At 43.5% G+C, this 16,649-nt stretch overlaps 1 protein-coding gene across 8 annotated transcripts in view; it reads right to left on the bottom strand.

The window, feature by feature from the left end:
- WNK2 (WNK lysine deficient protein kinase 2) overlaps positions 1-16,649 on the bottom strand; it is a 112,849-nt gene that overhangs the window by 60,018 nt on the left and 36,182 nt on the right. For all 8 annotated transcript variants that reach the window (XM_075762641.1, XM_075762635.1, XM_075762638.1 and 5 more), the window contains exons 3-5: positions 13,875-14,047; positions 12,689-12,909; positions 8,799-8,956 (exon numbers count right to left, since the gene is read on the bottom strand). In XM_075762641.1, coding sequence (XP_075618756.1) covers positions 8,799-8,956; positions 12,689-12,909; positions 13,875-14,047 — 552 coding nt within the window. The remainder of the gene's footprint in view (positions 1-8,798; positions 8,957-12,688; positions 12,910-13,874; positions 14,048-16,649) is intronic.

Genomic DNA, 16,649 nt, shown 5'->3' with positions numbered 1-16,649 from the left:
TTGCACATTGTTAGAATCTCATTGGGAATGAGTGACAGAGCAGGTGTAACCTATAAATCAACCAGTAAATCAAGTTGAATCTCTGTCAAACATTAACATTTTTGCTGGGAATAGTGTTCAGTCCTAGATTTGGAACAGCTAACCTTGAACACGGCCTTTCACGGAGAAAACCCAACTGTTCATTGCAGAAGAAAACTCAGAGAAGCGGAATCCACTTCTCCACGTAGGGAGCTCTGGCTCAGTGGAGGGGCGATGGGAAGAGATTGCATTTCTTTCAGGTTAGGTGGGGTTGGTTTAAGAAGATGGAGAGGATTTCAAAGAAACACACACACACTTCTAGGGCAGTCCTAGGTCATCTCTCCCTACTTTCTAATATTTCAGGGCCAAGATCTTAACTCAGCATGATCCTCCTTAAGATATATAGCCTCTTAATTAAAATAACATATATCTTACCGACATAAAGAGGGAGTGAGAAGTAGAATGAATTCTCAGGCTAAATAGCAGTTTATATATTATGTCACCTTTCTGCACACATAATTAAAATATCCAAGAAAAAAAATAAATCAGCAGGAACACCTGGGCAGTGAGCATGCACTGCCGCCGTGCATTTCCAAAGCCCAGGCTGATGATGCCTTCTGATGCCAGGCTGCAGGCGGGGAGGAAGGGATGTTCCGTTCGGAACAGCCGTCATTTCCAGTGAGGCCGCCCCACCGCTCTCCTTGTCAAACAACGATGGAGCAACTCACAGATCCCCAAGCCCTGTAACACTGGTAACTCGTTCCATTCAGTTCAACAGAAGATTTCCCGTGAAATGCTAGAAGTTATCCTTTTTATTTGTGATGTTCAGCTTAAATCACAAAAAACCTGATTCCGTTTAAAAAACACGTAACATCTCTACCTCCTAAAACAAGATGCATATGGATGAAAATTTGACAAAGTTAATCTGGGAACAGGTTCTGCAGTTAGACCCTATTACTTAAGGACACAAGCATTGCCAATGAAGTCAGTAAGCAGAATAAAAAGGAAACATGATTTTCTTTATCTAAAAAACCCAGAATCTGATTAAGCACATGACTGAATGGGAGTTGGACATTTAACTCCATTCAAATCCTTTTAAAGTTTCACCCTGAAAGAACAGTAAATAATGGATCATACAGTGGCAGATAAGGAGGCCTGAAGTCCTGAAGAGTGGAATTTTGGCTCACCTGATGCTGCCTTGGATAAAAAAAAGAAAATATGTATTTCAGAAAGTGTCTGCAAGTACTTCACTGAATTTAGTCTTGAATAAATTTTATGGGTGAATTTCAGCGAGGCCTGGCACCTCTGAGAACTTCTGAATGTTCCAGCATCAGATTATACTTTTATCTTTTTATTAACATTCTGTTGTCATTCAAGCCTCAGATTCAACTTTAAATGTGGATTTATTTATTTATTTCAGGTCAACCACTTCCTTTTTGGCTTAAAATTTGAGAGTGAAACATAATTCATAAATTTTGGGGAAAGAACCATAAAATGACAGACTAGTCATAGGAATACTCAGCTTCCCAGTTTTGCCTGGGCAGAGAGCTGCCGAGATCCAAAAAAACCATTCTTGTGGGAAACAAAACAAAATAATCCGTACGTGTGGCTGGCTGGCTGTGACCCACTAAAAAGAATTATTTGCTTAAGCAAACCTAAAACTTACTTATGAGATGCGGGTTCAATTTTGTATATTAGAAAAATGTGTCAAAATGATAGGGAGCGCCCAGCCTACTAAAGCCCAGGTTTGCTCAAAATAAGCAAAAGCACACCAGTGTGTCAAGAGTCTTTCTTAAGAGAGCTCTGATCCCTGAATTAGAAATGAAAGAAAGCAAAGAAGTACCAAAAGACATTTTTAGCCTGAATCCTCTCTACCCTAATACACCCTAAAGTTACAGGAGCCTGTCGTGTTCTCGGATGGGGAGAAGTTTGAAGAAATCTTTGGTAATGCACAGGAGAAAACAACGGGACAAATCTCTACGATTTCAAACACTCCAGTTTGCTAAAGGAAACCATTGATTTCCATCCTAGTGACACTTATCAGGAGGAATGGGTAACAAAGACCATCATCTGCTATAGCCTAATGTCTACTGAAAAATATTCCACAAATGTGCACTGGAGTCGATTTAACTGGAAAAAAAACCCCAACCCCCCAAAAAACCCCAACAAAGGAGCAGAGGCAACTTTCACCATACTACCTGAAGAGCTTTCAGCTACCTAGAGCAATATACTGCTCACGTACGTACACACTCAAGGGAACCTGCTGATAGCTTTTTATATTGCAGAGCAATGGATATCTTAACACAGACTGAACATACAAGAACACAAATAGCACAGGGCATACCACAGCATCTCTCGATTTAATTTCCTTTTCCAGAATTCGCAAACAATCTTCATTTACGTGGTTTGACTGGAACTCTGGCATGGTTGGGGTGGAGCAGGGCAGGGCTTATTGGGCATCTAAAAACTAGGTTTGTCCGAAAATGGTCCTTTTGACAGATCCCTAGTGACTGATCCCTATTTTTGACGTTATAAATTGCTTACACGCACACACACACACAAAAAAAGCAACTCCTCCAAACACCATTTTGCTTTCAACATCTTTTGAAGGAACAGTGACTCCTCTCCAAACATCTATTGTATTAATCTACTGAACAGCTAAGCTATGAAGAGATGACTAAAACAAACAAGGACAAAATATGTGCAGTGAAGTACTGAACAGAGCTGTTTGCCAAAGTGTTTTCTCAATGCCCATATGCCATAGTACGCTTTTGCTTCTTACTCCTCATTAGATCCTCCAAGGCCATCTCACCACAATGCTGCAAACCCTCCCTCCAGCACTGTGCCCCGGTGCTCATGGGCCTCCTGACAATGAAGGGGGTTTATGCGACACACAGGTTTCTGTTGGCAATCGAAGGACTCGTCTCATTCATTTATACAAAAGCCATCTGTCTTTCCTGAGCATTCCCAAGGAAACACGGCACCAAACCTCAACATATCTTAGCTAAGGAACCATCCATGGCAGTTTGAAAGCAGTACAGCCATCTTGTAAACAAAGGTAAATTCAACAGCACTGCATCTGAAATGCAGGGCTAACTGGTTGCCATAAGGTGCATAGGGATATTTATATTTATATAATCCAAGAGCAAAACGAGAGAAGATCAAATTATCTCCCTTTTGAAAATTTCTCTGTCTCAAACCTGATGAGATACTTTGAATCCCTCACCACCACTTAGTCTCCTCACCTTCTTACTGAAGTGATTAGATTTGAAATACAATGCACTCCAGTATACGATATTTGAGTCAACAGATAGACACATATAGAACATTAAAATTTTAACCTTTATGTTGGGGGCAAAAACATGAAGTTTGTTTTTCAGAGGTCTAAAAGTAGCTGCTTGTCATTCTTCCATCAGCAGAGTACACTTTTGAAAGAGTAAGCCACAATGCTTTGGAAGATGCACGGCGTACGCCAGACAATTCAACGTTAAGCCTGGCCCATGTCAGCCAGTCAATTTTCTAAAGGCTTTCCTTTCACCTCGGAGGTGCCCCCCTAGTCTAGACGCTACCTACTTTGGACTAAAACTCCACCTTCTGCCTGGAGGCGGTCTCTAGACTCATGTAGTTCCATGTAGAAAAGGAAACAATTTCTTATTCCAAAAAAAGCTGAAACCATGTTTCCAACTGAAATTCCACCCTACCCCACACTCTCTGAAGTCAATAAAGCGGAGGAGAAGTTCTCAATTTTGTCAGGATTTCGTTCCACGACACTCAGCAGCCAGATTGCTCTATGCAATTATAAACTCATCTCTATTTCACCCCAAAATGGCACTCAATCCTAATGCTAATCTAAGAAGCTTATCTGCAGCTATAAGAAGATATCTGAAACACACAAAATGTCAATGCAATGACATCCATAGCATTATTCGTCTGTTCTGGCTGCTACAGCTCTCAAACTTATTCTATCTGTATGAGCAATATCGAATACAGCCTGCGAATGCTGAGCAAACTGTCAATACAGTTATAAAAAAGAAACAATATGAAAACTTAAAATGCAAAACCAAACACTATAAACATGTGGGTGGTTTTAAAGCACAGGTTTGTGCTGCTAAACCTGACGGGGTCACCACGAAGCCCTGGCAGATGCAGCTGGTCTGCTGTGCATTCCGCAGCGCACCAGTGAGAAAACATTGGACTGGAGCTGCATGGGAAGGTCACGGACCCCGATGTTTCATCACTAAATATGCCTATTGTCTACATCAAAATCATTTGGCAGAATGATTAAACACAAAAAAATCTGACTAAGAAAAACCATCAAGTTATGCATGAAAAATGAGATTATGGCATCAGAATGAAGGTCACTGCAAATATGCTGACCAGGAAATCACTTCAAAGTTAACCGCAATAAATGTGGCTTGGACCTGTTGCTTGAAAAATATGTAATTTTTATTTATGTTACATGCCCACTTTTTCTATGTTTACACTCCATAATTCAGGCTGAAAGGGGGGAGAGAGAGAGAGAGAGGTGAGAAGTCATCACAAGATGCCTCGTCAGGCAGAGAAATGAGCCCCCCCGTACATCTGGGAAATGACTGCCCTGGACTATTATATACATACAGTTAACACATACGTAAAAACAAGAGTGGAAAACTACGGCAGCAATTAAGCCATGAGGATATGGTCAGGCACAATAAAAGGCCACAGAAATAAAGACATATAATAATCTTACACTTCAGACATGCATAATGTAATATCTTAAAACAAAAATAGTACTGTCTCAGAAAGGTAATGTTTTTATTTTCTATACCAGCAAGGACTACCAATGCACATGACTTGAACAGCGACAACTTCAAATGTATCTTATGTCCTATTAGCAAGCAAGAGTTTGATAGCTTGTTAGGACACAGAGCAGAAACAACTGGAAAAGGTATTAGGGGAACGTGCAGCCCCACGTAATCCAAAGCAGGGTTAGAGGCAGCCTAAAGAATAAGGTGGTTATCGTACCTTCACTGGCAAGCAATCGCTTGCTTGATGCAACCACCAGCAAGTCATTCCAAGCCCTTTAGATGCAACTCCACCGGTTGCCACCACGATGCTGAGCCCGAGGCAGGAAAAATTATTTTGTACTTTTAAAATGAAAGCATCAGGAAACCAGACACAGCAATCACATTTTTACATTCCGCTGACCCTCAATTTAAAACCCTAAAAATAGTGTTTACATTTCTGGTGCAAAAAACCCCAGTTTCATCAAAAATTAAGCAAATTTCTCACTGACAAGCTGAAATACGTGACAGCGTTCAGAAGCGCTGCACCAGTGATCCCCTCCACCTGAGGAGGTCAGGGCCACGTCCTGCTCCAGCGAGAGCCCCAGTCCTCACCTACCACTGGGACGAACACAGCGTAATTCAGCCTCTTACGTTTAGTCCACGCTCTGTTTCTATGTTACATTTCAGTCTAGTAAAACCCAATGGTAGCAACAGCGGCTGCATGACCAACCCTAGCTCTTTGTGAAAAGTGATTTTAAAACTTTTTCACCTGCAAGTGGTCACCACCCCAACTAACAGGGCAGGCCCCACCGTTGGGTGGCGGCTCGGGGCGCAGTGGAGGGACCCCAGCCCCTCAACACCCAAACCCCCACAGCACCAGCGCCTTCCCCAGCCCGCGCAGTGTGGCTGAGCGACTCACGGGGACGGGAGCGGGGTCCCTCGCTGCCGCCAGCGCTTCCGTGGGTGCAGCTCCTCCAGGGAAGCTGTGGGGCTGCCAGCCAGGCTCCTTCTGGGAGCGGGGATCCCCCTCAGGGCGGGCCCACTCCTCTGCACCCTCACCCAGAGGTCCTCCCCCTGCTCCTCCTCCGGCCTGACAGTTCACATGGCGCTGACCGGGCTCCTTCCCTCTCCACAGGGAGCTGGTTAACCCTTTCCTTGGAACGACAGCAACACCAATTTTTCCACCTAAGGAACCCCTGCTCCCACCGCCGTGGCCCGCCGTTGAGCTGAAAACAGCAGTAAGCACACGCTCCATGTCTGTACCTGCTGCTTTCTGCCTCAGCTTTCCCTGCTAGACAGCTCTGGTTCAAAAAAAAATACCCCTTACAACTAATAAAGCGACCTTTCAACAGCTTCTCCGCCATTACTTGTTCTTCACAATAAGCATTATTTTCCATCTCTCTAAAGCTGCTAGTATAAGACCAGTTTTACAAAGTTATAGTCATTTACTATATAATCCTCAGCTACGTAAAGGTTGTTGCCACAGAAAATTAGTTGGCTCAGGCTTTCATCCAGTGTTTAAAAAAATGTCTACTTAAGTCTGCAAATTGAAATATAACATCTAATTAGGAATCCTCTGATTAATCATTATTCTTTGCCATCTTGGATATTGCTTTGATAAATGAGGCTTAGGAGTCTTACGAAGTCTTAATTACCAATATTCCAGATGGCTAAGAGTTGTATACAGAGTGTCTCTGGGTGCGTGGAGCAACGGAAGACATATTATTTATTTGTGGCTCTAAATGCATACTCAGGTCACCTCAACCACGATGGCAGCTGTGCAAAGGAACGAGGTGGCATGTAACGCACCCCGCACTTCTCATGAAAGCCATTCGGTATCGAGGGTTACCAGACCGCTATTATGCTCAGGAGATGAGGTGCCAGAGCCTAAAATTAGAGGAGACTGCTGTTGTCACCACGGCAAGCTGTAGAGCCCGGTGAGACGCCCCCTGAGCTACGCTCAAAGGCGGCATTTTGAGCACACCCGAAGCACCACGTACCTAGAGGAAGCCCACAAGCCCTTGTGCCAAACAAAATAAACTTTCCCTTGCAGGGAGGAGTGAGCGGAATAACAATGTGATAAAGCACCGTGGAATATCAATGTGGAACAAGCGGCTGTCCTCACAAGGATTCAGGTGACCAAGCCTGCCTCACGTCTGTGAGCAGATGTGGCACACACCTCCCGCCAGCCGTGGTGCGGAGCACAGCAGCCTGCAGTCCCTAAACCAGCAGACCCATCTCCCTGCCCTGCAGCGCCATGGGGAGCTGCTCCTGCCACAGCGATGAAGCTAACTGTGCTGCCGAGCAGCTTCTGATGCTTTTTTAAAATTATTAATTAATTATTTCTGAGACATCCTCCCGTGTCTTTTGATACTGACTTCAACTTTTAAACACCAACTACCAAATCGTTTGCATCCCCCCTCTCCCGCCCAGGTTAGCATCCCCACAGCTGGTGAGCACAGCAATCCGCAACAAGGGCACCAACTGCCCGGCATCCCGGTCTTCAGCAGTGGGAAAAGACAGGTATCGAACAATACGAACTATACCCATAAAAATTAAACTGCACATAAACCCATCACCTGACAGATGCAAGTGTTTGGGTACCTGATGAAACCATCTCTGTATGCGGTGTGAGAGACAAGCATAGAGCAAATCAGAAAATGCGATTTTGACCTCGAGCAGCATTTGTCGACTGCAGGATTTCACAGAACCGTACTTCTACTAGTCTGACTCACCAAACCTCTTGGAGAAGGCAAATGGTCTCAAGTACCTTTCAAAATCAGCCAGTTATTACTAAGTTTCATTTGGGAAGACTTTTGCTCATAACAAGCAGTTGGATGAGAGGAATACAATCTAATTTGGGGACCATATTTTTGCAGACAGAGATGGATCTGCTCAATATATCTCCTGTGTAAGCCTAATTACTCTTTCTACCTTATAGGTCAAAGAAATAAAAGCAACCTTATCTGTAGCTAATCTGTGTAAATTTTAGTGCAGCTTTCTTCTGAGGATTGCCCTCTTCACACCCCGCGCGCACAGACTGCATCTTTCGGTGATGCACGAGAGCCAATCCACACAGCTCACTACTGTCTTTTGTAGCAACCAGATGGGAAGGAGCACCTGGGAAAATCTTTCCCAAATCAGTCTGTTTAACATAATCTATCCTGGAAAGAAAACCTCCTGTAACTCTGAATTTCACTTAACCAAGTAGAGCAGAATATAACCGCAGCTGCCAAAGCCTTTGGCAAGGCTCGTTTCTCTGCAGTCAGTGATTTGCAATCTGATAGCATCTTACAGACTCAGGAGTTTTTTCAGGCATTTGCAGTACAGCTCATGTAGACAAATACATTTATCATCTGGGGGTGAGAATGTTGGAGAGGGTATTTTACTCAATGTAGAGATTATTTCAGATTGACTTCTCCTAACCTCACCTGAAAATGCAGCAAACCCATTTCCATGGTTCCTGTCTGGGGATTACCAGACCTTACAGAGTTCCAAAATGCAGATAATAAAGCTCCTCCGGCTGACTCTAAACATTGCTATCTTTTCCCTTTTACGTCTTCAGATAACTTGTTACACGGACAGAGAGAATCTGTGCTGGAAATCCGAATCAAACATCCTTCACCACGTAAAATAAGTATTTAGGCTGTCACCTAAAAGTTACTCCTTTTAGCTTTGTGGGAAACTCAATCAAGTCTGACAAGTCTCCATGTAGGAGGCAAGACCAGAGTGAAGATTTTTCCCAAGTTTTATGTATTTTTGGCTGATGGAGACAAAAAATCAGCAACAAAGGTTACGAAAAATATTTTATGCAGCTGCAGTAGAGTCCAACACAATCCAGCCGTGGAATTGCAAGCTTACAAATAAACCTGCAACAGGTTTGCGTAACCCAGAGCTCAGATACCTTAAATTCAACAATGCATTACACATTCACCAGGGCTGACACCTCATCAAAATTCAGTTTTAAACCTTCAAATTACAAAATCCCAATGCAAATTAAGGAGGTTTACTCACACAGGTTACTTTCCGGTAAATTTGAGCAGCATTCTGGCATTCTGAGTAAGGGTATTCTGAGGTAGCCATTTCCAACATGCACATTCCAAAAGCATAGACATCCACAGATTCATCGTAGTGTTCCTCATACATTTCCGGGGCCATAAATTCTGGTGTACCTACACAGACATGCACAAAACCAATATAAATTTTCAGTGAAGTCTAAACGGCTTTAACCACAATCTTTTTCACCTATAAGTAGTGTGCCCATTACAGCTGTGTAAGGACGCACGCAAGATTATTTCAAAAGAGGGAAGTAACTAGAATAAGCTCAAGCATCCTCCGGAGAAGAAGCCCAAAGTCAGCACACACGCTTACATACCCATGGGTCACCGGTAATAACAACATGGGGGGGACAGCAAAAAAAGTATCAAAATTCCAAAAACAAAGAAGAGAATGAGATATGGCACATTGCCTGACCGTACTGGAAGTCACAAAATGGTTTCTTTTTTGGGGTGGATAGAGGGATGCGTACAGGCTTGTGGAGGTGAAAAGGAAAGAAGAAACGAGAACCTTCACTCTCGTTTTTATCAATGCAAATTTGCATTTCTTTTCCTCCAGAGATACATAGCAACCACCCGGCAGACAGACAGCACTTTGAAAGCAAGCAGTATCACAAATCACCTACAAAGTCACGCACAAAACATTAAACATAATTCTGTCACTGGTTTAGTGGGACAAATCATTGAGGCTACTCACAGAATAAGGTCCTACTCAATGGGGATTAGGGTGTCAGAAATCTGACGCAATCAGATAAATATTAAGTGAAGCACTGTACTTACTGCTTCACAACGAGAAGTTGCAGCTTTATGACAAGCAGCGACTTACAACGCCTGCAACGTTTGCACAGCAAGCTACTCTGAAACGTGTGGTCTTATAAAGCAAAAGGGAAAAAAATTAACACTTAGGTAATTTATTCCAGGAACTGTATCTCGTAATGTAATTTATGCTTAGGAGTCAAGATTAATTTATTTCCTTTTTACATTTAGAAAAGATGAAAAAAGAGAGATCGATGCAGTCATGCGTTGCGAGAGAGGACCAGCGAGCTGCGAGTACCGGGATGCCAAAAGGAGGGTGAGAGCTCTCAGACCACACGAAGGAGCCGGACAAACTCTGCCCGTCAGCCGGGCAGCAGCCGCCTTGGCGCCCAAACTGCGCCCAGAGCCGCGCAGCAACCTGGCAGGTCCCTGGGCTCTGTGTGATGGCATCTTGACATCAGCAGCAAAAGCACAAATGTAACTAAAGTAACAAATACTGGGAAAAAATAGTTCTCGCATATCTTTAGGGATTTGAGGTAAGCTTTTCTTTTTTTTTTTTTAAGGGCAACATAAACAGCATCTCTCAAAATTCAGTAAAAACTCTGCTTTATTCTCCGGTCAATAAAAACTCTGCTTTTGGGTTTTTTCCGAAGTAGACTTGGCCTAACTCACAAAACAAGCTTCAGCACAAGCATTTATTTTGCAAAATGAATTTTGCAAAATTCGGGATCGATCTCTCCCCTTGTGTCCCTTCTGCCTCAAAGACACTCAATTCCTTCAGGCTTTGCACATCAGCCAGACCCATGTCATGAAAGCTGAGCTTAACTTAGCGCCTGCTCTTAGCGTTTTGCTCCCAGCTGTCGCACAGGCCGCAATGGTTAACAACTGCCAGATAGGGAACGGTTTTTGGAGCTGCTACCTTGTCTTAGAAGGAACAAGACTCAGGCTGGAGCGAATCTCATAAATTATGGAGCATTTAAAGCAAATCTGAAAAAGTGATAGCTATAGTCTAAGAAGCAAATGAAATTCTTGACACCATTCCAAAATAGCATGAAAATGACATTTCCCCCCATCCCTTGGGGGTGGGAAGGAATACATGCAAGCATTCTTTAACAAAACAGACCACCTAGACGTAAAGCTGCTCAGCATCTATTCAACTCCTCTTGGCAGAAGGCGTTTTGCCCTGGCTCAACTCCCTGCAGAGATACACCGCAAGGTCAGATGAGCATCAGCGACGGCACGATCACAGCAAGGGAAAAACTGGACCTCAGCCATGCTGACTTCATTCCGTTCAGACCGATGTAAAATTGCAGCTCCTAATATTCCTTTAAAGCTAATACATCTGCGGAGGGGGCAGAATTACTCATCTCACCAGCGTTTCCAAGCCCTCCTAATTCCTTCCTTGGAGCAGCACTACTCATGAAAACGATAAGCTCGGTTATATCGCCAAAATGAATGCGGACACCTTGCCAGCAACCTGCAGCCCTTTTCAGTACTGAATTTCTTTTAGACACAAGCATGCTTTGACGGAGTTGTGGTAACAACTGATTTTACAAAAATTTGTATTGCTACTACTGATATTATTCCCAGTATTGGTATTACTGATATTATTCCATTATGTCCCACGGACAACTGTTATACTGCCAAAAAAAAAAAAAGGTGTAGAAATACTGACCCTCACTGGAAAAAGCCCCACTAATTACTAGAAGTTAAAAACTAAACTTAACAGATAGAAACCAACATGATTTCTCTAAAATCAACAAGGTTAAGCAGACCCACAGTAGCCAAGCACACGTCCAAAATTTCTGTCATTTAGACTTCAACAATACGGGGCTCCCTAAGCATTAAGGTTAATATTTTTCTACAAATAATTGTAAAGAATTACAGTCTCTGAAAATTTGAGATGCTAAAATAACTATTTAGGCAACTACTGTCTGGAAGATAGGATGCTATTTTCATATATAGTAAGGGAACAGTGGTTGTCACTATCAGCTTGCTAACTCTAATTACCGAAAATCTGATTTCTATTTATATTGTGAGCTGAAATACGACTACGTACATGGTAACTTCCCCCGATTTCAGCACAATTTCTCAGGAATTTGCAGCTTCCTAGACCCATCACCTACAGAGCTGAATGAGGGAGATTTGCTATGGAAGCTTGTGTAAAAAAAAACCACAAAACGTTGGAGAATTCAGAAAAACATTACATTTATGCAGAAAACATTACACACAACTTTTGCAAGGAAACGATGTCTTTCGACAGCTGTTCCGAAAACATCCTCCCAGTTCAAGCAAACCCAAGTTCTCGCACTCCTCCTGCAGGCACCCCCTAAGGGCATCAGCTATTGCGTTTCCTAGCGCAAATTTCTTTTATTTGGTACCTCCTGATTTTTAATTGCAGATGTCATTTCAGCAGGACTCTGCCAGGATGGCGTGGAGGCAGGGACGAGCTCTGCAGTCGTCTGCAGAAGCAGCCTGTTTTGCTGATGCCCCAGTAAACGGGGAGAAGCTGTTCCAGCCAGACCAGCTCCACTACGACCTCTCCGCAAAGGAGAAGCCCAGCTCCACGGGGCACTACTGCCTCTCCCTTTGGCAAAAGCAACCGTCCCTATCCCGGCATCTCTGGAAGCAGAAGACTTCCCAGGGGCTTTCCCAGGCTTCTGCAGCACTCCCTCGTTAGGGAGAGAGCAGGGCATCCTTTTTTGGCCCTCTTCCCCCTCTTCTCTGCCCGGCAGCAGCACCAAGCCTGTTCTTAGGAGGACGATGCACACAAGCTGCTGAGAACCCTTGCTGCTGTTTTTGAAGGAGAGAGGAGAAGGATTTGTGGATACCCAGTAACAGTTCAATTAAAAAACAAGCAAAAAAAAGTGTTTTACCATTGTGATACAGAAGGAAGGAGAAGAGGAAGTCATGATACCATTTCCCACTGATGGAGATTTTTATGATGATATAAAGGGAACAGTCACAAACCCACTTTAATCTCTACTACCAATCTAAAAGTGAAAAAACCACTACGGCAAAATGTGAAGGAAAGATACTAAAAAGACAAGCAGCATACCAACAGAAGGAAGGCAAGGAGAACAGGAGGATTACCTATTACACTTTTGGCAAACGAAGCTCTCTTGAGGGTTGCCAGACCCAAGTCTCCTATTTTCACAGATCCAGTTGGTCCAGTAATAAAAATATTGTCACATTTCAAGTCTCTGTGAATTATTGGCGGAGTTCTTGTGTGCAAGAAAAGAAGACCCTTCAGGATTTGCCGGCACCAACTACGCAGGACTTTTGGTTTCATCACTTTAAATCTCTTCAGATACCTACAGCACAAACACACACAGAAGTGCACATAAAGAAAACAAAGTGTTATTAGAGATTCTAGGGGCTTTAACAGCTGAAATTCCATTCTGGATAAAAGCCCCTTATTAGATGCCATAATAGTAGCTCAGAAATATCACAGAATTGAAAGAAATAGATCTTTTCAAAGGAGGAATTAGAACATTCATTTTTTAGGGACGAAGATAATAAGCATTTTTGGTGCAAATACAACCAAATATTTGCAAGTCTAATACTACAGCAATTCACTTCATGCAGAGAACAGCTTTACAATATGTTTCGTATATTCAAATCGGAAGAATACTGAAGTTTAATTTTAACCACAAGACTCTGACCACCTGCATTTTTTCCATTTACCTAAAACACTGACTGGGAGGGTACATTTTGGAAAAATGTAAAACCTGCATATGCACTGGCAGAGTAGCACACTGGATATATGCAGTGATGAGCACTGCTCCCATTGGGGCTGAAAAATCTGTTCCAGAATTCATGCCAACTGTTTTATATCAATCTTAACAAGATTGTCAGTACCAAAAGCTATTAATTAATATTGTTTAGCAGATAACCTAGAGCACCTTCTGCTTCAAAAAGAGATTCCACCATTCAAGTGCTATTCTATCCAAATTTTATACCAAAACATGCAAATACAAGCACAAAAGCAATCAAAAAAACCACGCCTTGACAAATTAAAACATCGCAGGCGGGAGATGAAGCACGCCAGAGCGCTGCTTCTAGTTGTGTAACTGAAACAGGAAAGCAGGGAAAGAGAGATGGAGGCCAAAATTCTTCCTGTCAAATCAATGCACTTCAGACGTGGGGACAGACACCAGAGAACAGCTCCATTTTTTTCTTTTATCTGGAGGTGCCTTTTTTCAGAATACGAAAGTAGGATTTTTCTAAAAATTTCCATCGCTATTCTTAGCCTCCTCACCAGGAGCGCAGTACTTACGTCTTCAGCGTTCCAGAGGTCATCAATTCAGTAACCAGCACGATGCATCTTTTGCCTTTTACACAGGATTCCCAGAAGTCGTAAAATCTCACAATGTTTGGATGCTGTAGACCTTTCAACATTTCTGCTTCCTCTTTAAATCTCTGCCTCTCTACTTTAGTGAGTTTTCTGTCCTATAATCCAAAAGGAGACATTATTAGTAGTGAACAGACAAAAATAAATAAAGGCACTGCATGGCTTGGGTATGCAGAATTTTAGATATATTTCATGCTTGTATCAAAAGCAATTATAAAATCTTTTATGTAAGAGATGAGCAGCGTGTACAAACTAGGGCACTCGCCTTAAATCCAGTGCCAAGACAACAAAGACTCGCGGCCGAACAGAGATGCCTGTGCTACGCTGGGCTACATGACAGCATTCATATTTCAGGGAACAAACACACCCGTGGCTTGATGGATCAACACGCAGCTATTTACTTCTTGCTTTGGTTTTGTGAGGCTCGTTATCAGAGAGATGAGCACACACAGGATTTCATTTCCAGGTAGCAATGTCCTCACAGCTAAGGCGCTGCCAGCTTCGCTCACCACCCTCGGTGACTTACGGCAGTGACCGCCAGGAACCAGGCTGGGCTGTTCAGCCCATCTCTAGGGACAAGTTAAAACCATACCCCCCTCCAAAAAAAAAAAAAAAAACCCAAAAAACCAAGCCACAAAAAACCAACAACCCAAACCTCCTTAAATCTCCCCCCCCCCGGCAAAACTCTCTAAATTTTTCTATTTGCTCTTCTGCCTAATTTTACAGACTTTTGTTAACAAAGGAAGGATTTGAAGCTGTCCTTCAGCCTCTTCTGTAGGCTGCATATTGACCGCATGGAAATACTTATTCTTTCAGATTAGAAATGTGAGGAATGTCATCTTCTACTGCTCTGTTTTTCCTAGAGAAATGTAGGAGCGTTTACGAGAAGCTCCAGGCTGTGCAGTGACCCTGCGCGGAGCCGTGCAGCCCATCTCCTCCGGCCCTGGGTCAGCGGAAAGCTGCTGGGTGTCTGCACCCGCTAACAACACGGAGATGGACCCTGACAACTCGCAGCTCAAATGCACGCTCTAGCCTCCCTAGACCATGTGAAAGAGCAAAACGGGAGTTTTGCCAAAGACCACAGCATCGCCATCGGGTTTGTGTCCCCTGGCCGGTTGGTCGGGCTGGGAGCACTTTGCTGCCCTAGAAACGAAGCTTTTTCATTCTTTAAAAGGCACAATTGTGTAACTGTTCTTACAGAAGCAAAGGCTCACAAATCGCTAAGATTAATTAGTTCATATTTTAACCTCAGACATTTTCCTTTTCTTGGCATGTTTATAAGACCATATACATAGTGAATTGAATCGGCACCCAGCGTATTTGTAACCGCGATGCAGAGGGATCAGGCGCTGCCATTTTGATAGCCTGCCCTTCTCTGCGATCGCAAAGACCTCGATACACGAACAAGAACTGCCGTGGCTACAAACAAGTCAGCTTTACACAGTGGCTTCACTGGAGGAAAACCCGGGTTGAAACAACGATGCTTTGGCTCTGCTTGGAAGACAGAAAACCTTCTTCCCCAGCAGCGTGTGTGCGTGCGTGGGGGGAGCATTTCCATTTTACACCGTGGCTGCCGAGGAGGTTCTCAGTTTTCTTTACGTTTTATGGCCGACATCAGAGCTAACGTTGCCGCGAGCAGCAGCAGCCATCGGCTGGCACAGTGGGGTGCCCGGCGGGACGGATGCCTGGGTCCCAGGGGAGCAGGGAGCACCCCATGCCCAGCGGTGCTGCGGGGACAGGAGGGCAGCAGCATGCTGAATGCCGGCAGCCGACAGCAAGGCAGGACTTCTGCTGCTCTGTAGCAACTGTGGTTTTGTAAGTTTAAAAAAAAAAAAAGGCAAGAAAAAAAAAAAAGCAGGCTGTCTAATGAGCCAGGACAGAAGAGCCTGAGAATTGCTTTCAAATCCATCACTTCTTCCCCTACTGCTGAGTTTCCTCTTAATTTAAACCCTGTAGAATAAATCAGACACACTGCTATTAAGGAGGAAAAGGAGCAAGTCCTTGTGTGAGACAGGAAGAGCAGAGTGTGGGCTAGCAGAGAAAGGAAAAGGCGGCAACGCAGATCCAGCAGTTTTTAAAAACCTTCTAATTAAAAGAAGTAATACCATAGCCCTTGACTCTCATTGCCAGACTTCTGAGCACCGTGAGAAATTTTCCACTGCTACTTTAAGGGTAATTTTTTTAAAATATCCATCAGACACTGCAGACAATCATATTCTGTATATCCCACATACTATGAGGGCCAGATCATTTGGACTGCTGTCTGAATTCTAAGTGCTACAATGGCAAGCTGGGCAGCAAACTGATTTTGGAAGACAAATACGTGTTTTATCTAACTACAGCGGAAAGAATCTGGATTTTTTTTTTTTTTTTCCATCAGAATGATAGCTGAGCATCTTTCTGAGGAGAAAGCCTGGTGCAGTACCAACACTTGCGAGGCGAGGGCAGGGAAGATGCTGTAAGGGCTCACACAACCTTCTCTAAATCCCCCCAGATAACCTAACACGTGAGTTGTTGGCCAAAGCATAAACTGTTTCTGAAAGGGCTTAACAGTTGAACTGTTTTCTACTCTGAAGCAGCAAAACCACTCACTTAACTGCGTGACTCACTCAGGGTTTATCCAAACCCACAAAACCTTTACTGGGGTCACTTATTCCCCATCATGGAATCCACACAAGGTGAAATGACCTTATGCTGAAG

The sequence above is a fragment of the Balearica regulorum genome, chromosome 10, assembly GCF_011004875.1.
Source record: "Balearica regulorum gibbericeps isolate bBalReg1 chromosome 10, bBalReg1.pri, whole genome shotgun sequence".
NCBI classification, from domain to species: Eukaryota; Metazoa; Chordata; class Aves; order Gruiformes; family Gruidae; genus Balearica; species Balearica regulorum.
Note: the sequence above shows the minus strand (reverse complement) of the source record. Positions and strands in the feature narration are given on the sequence as shown.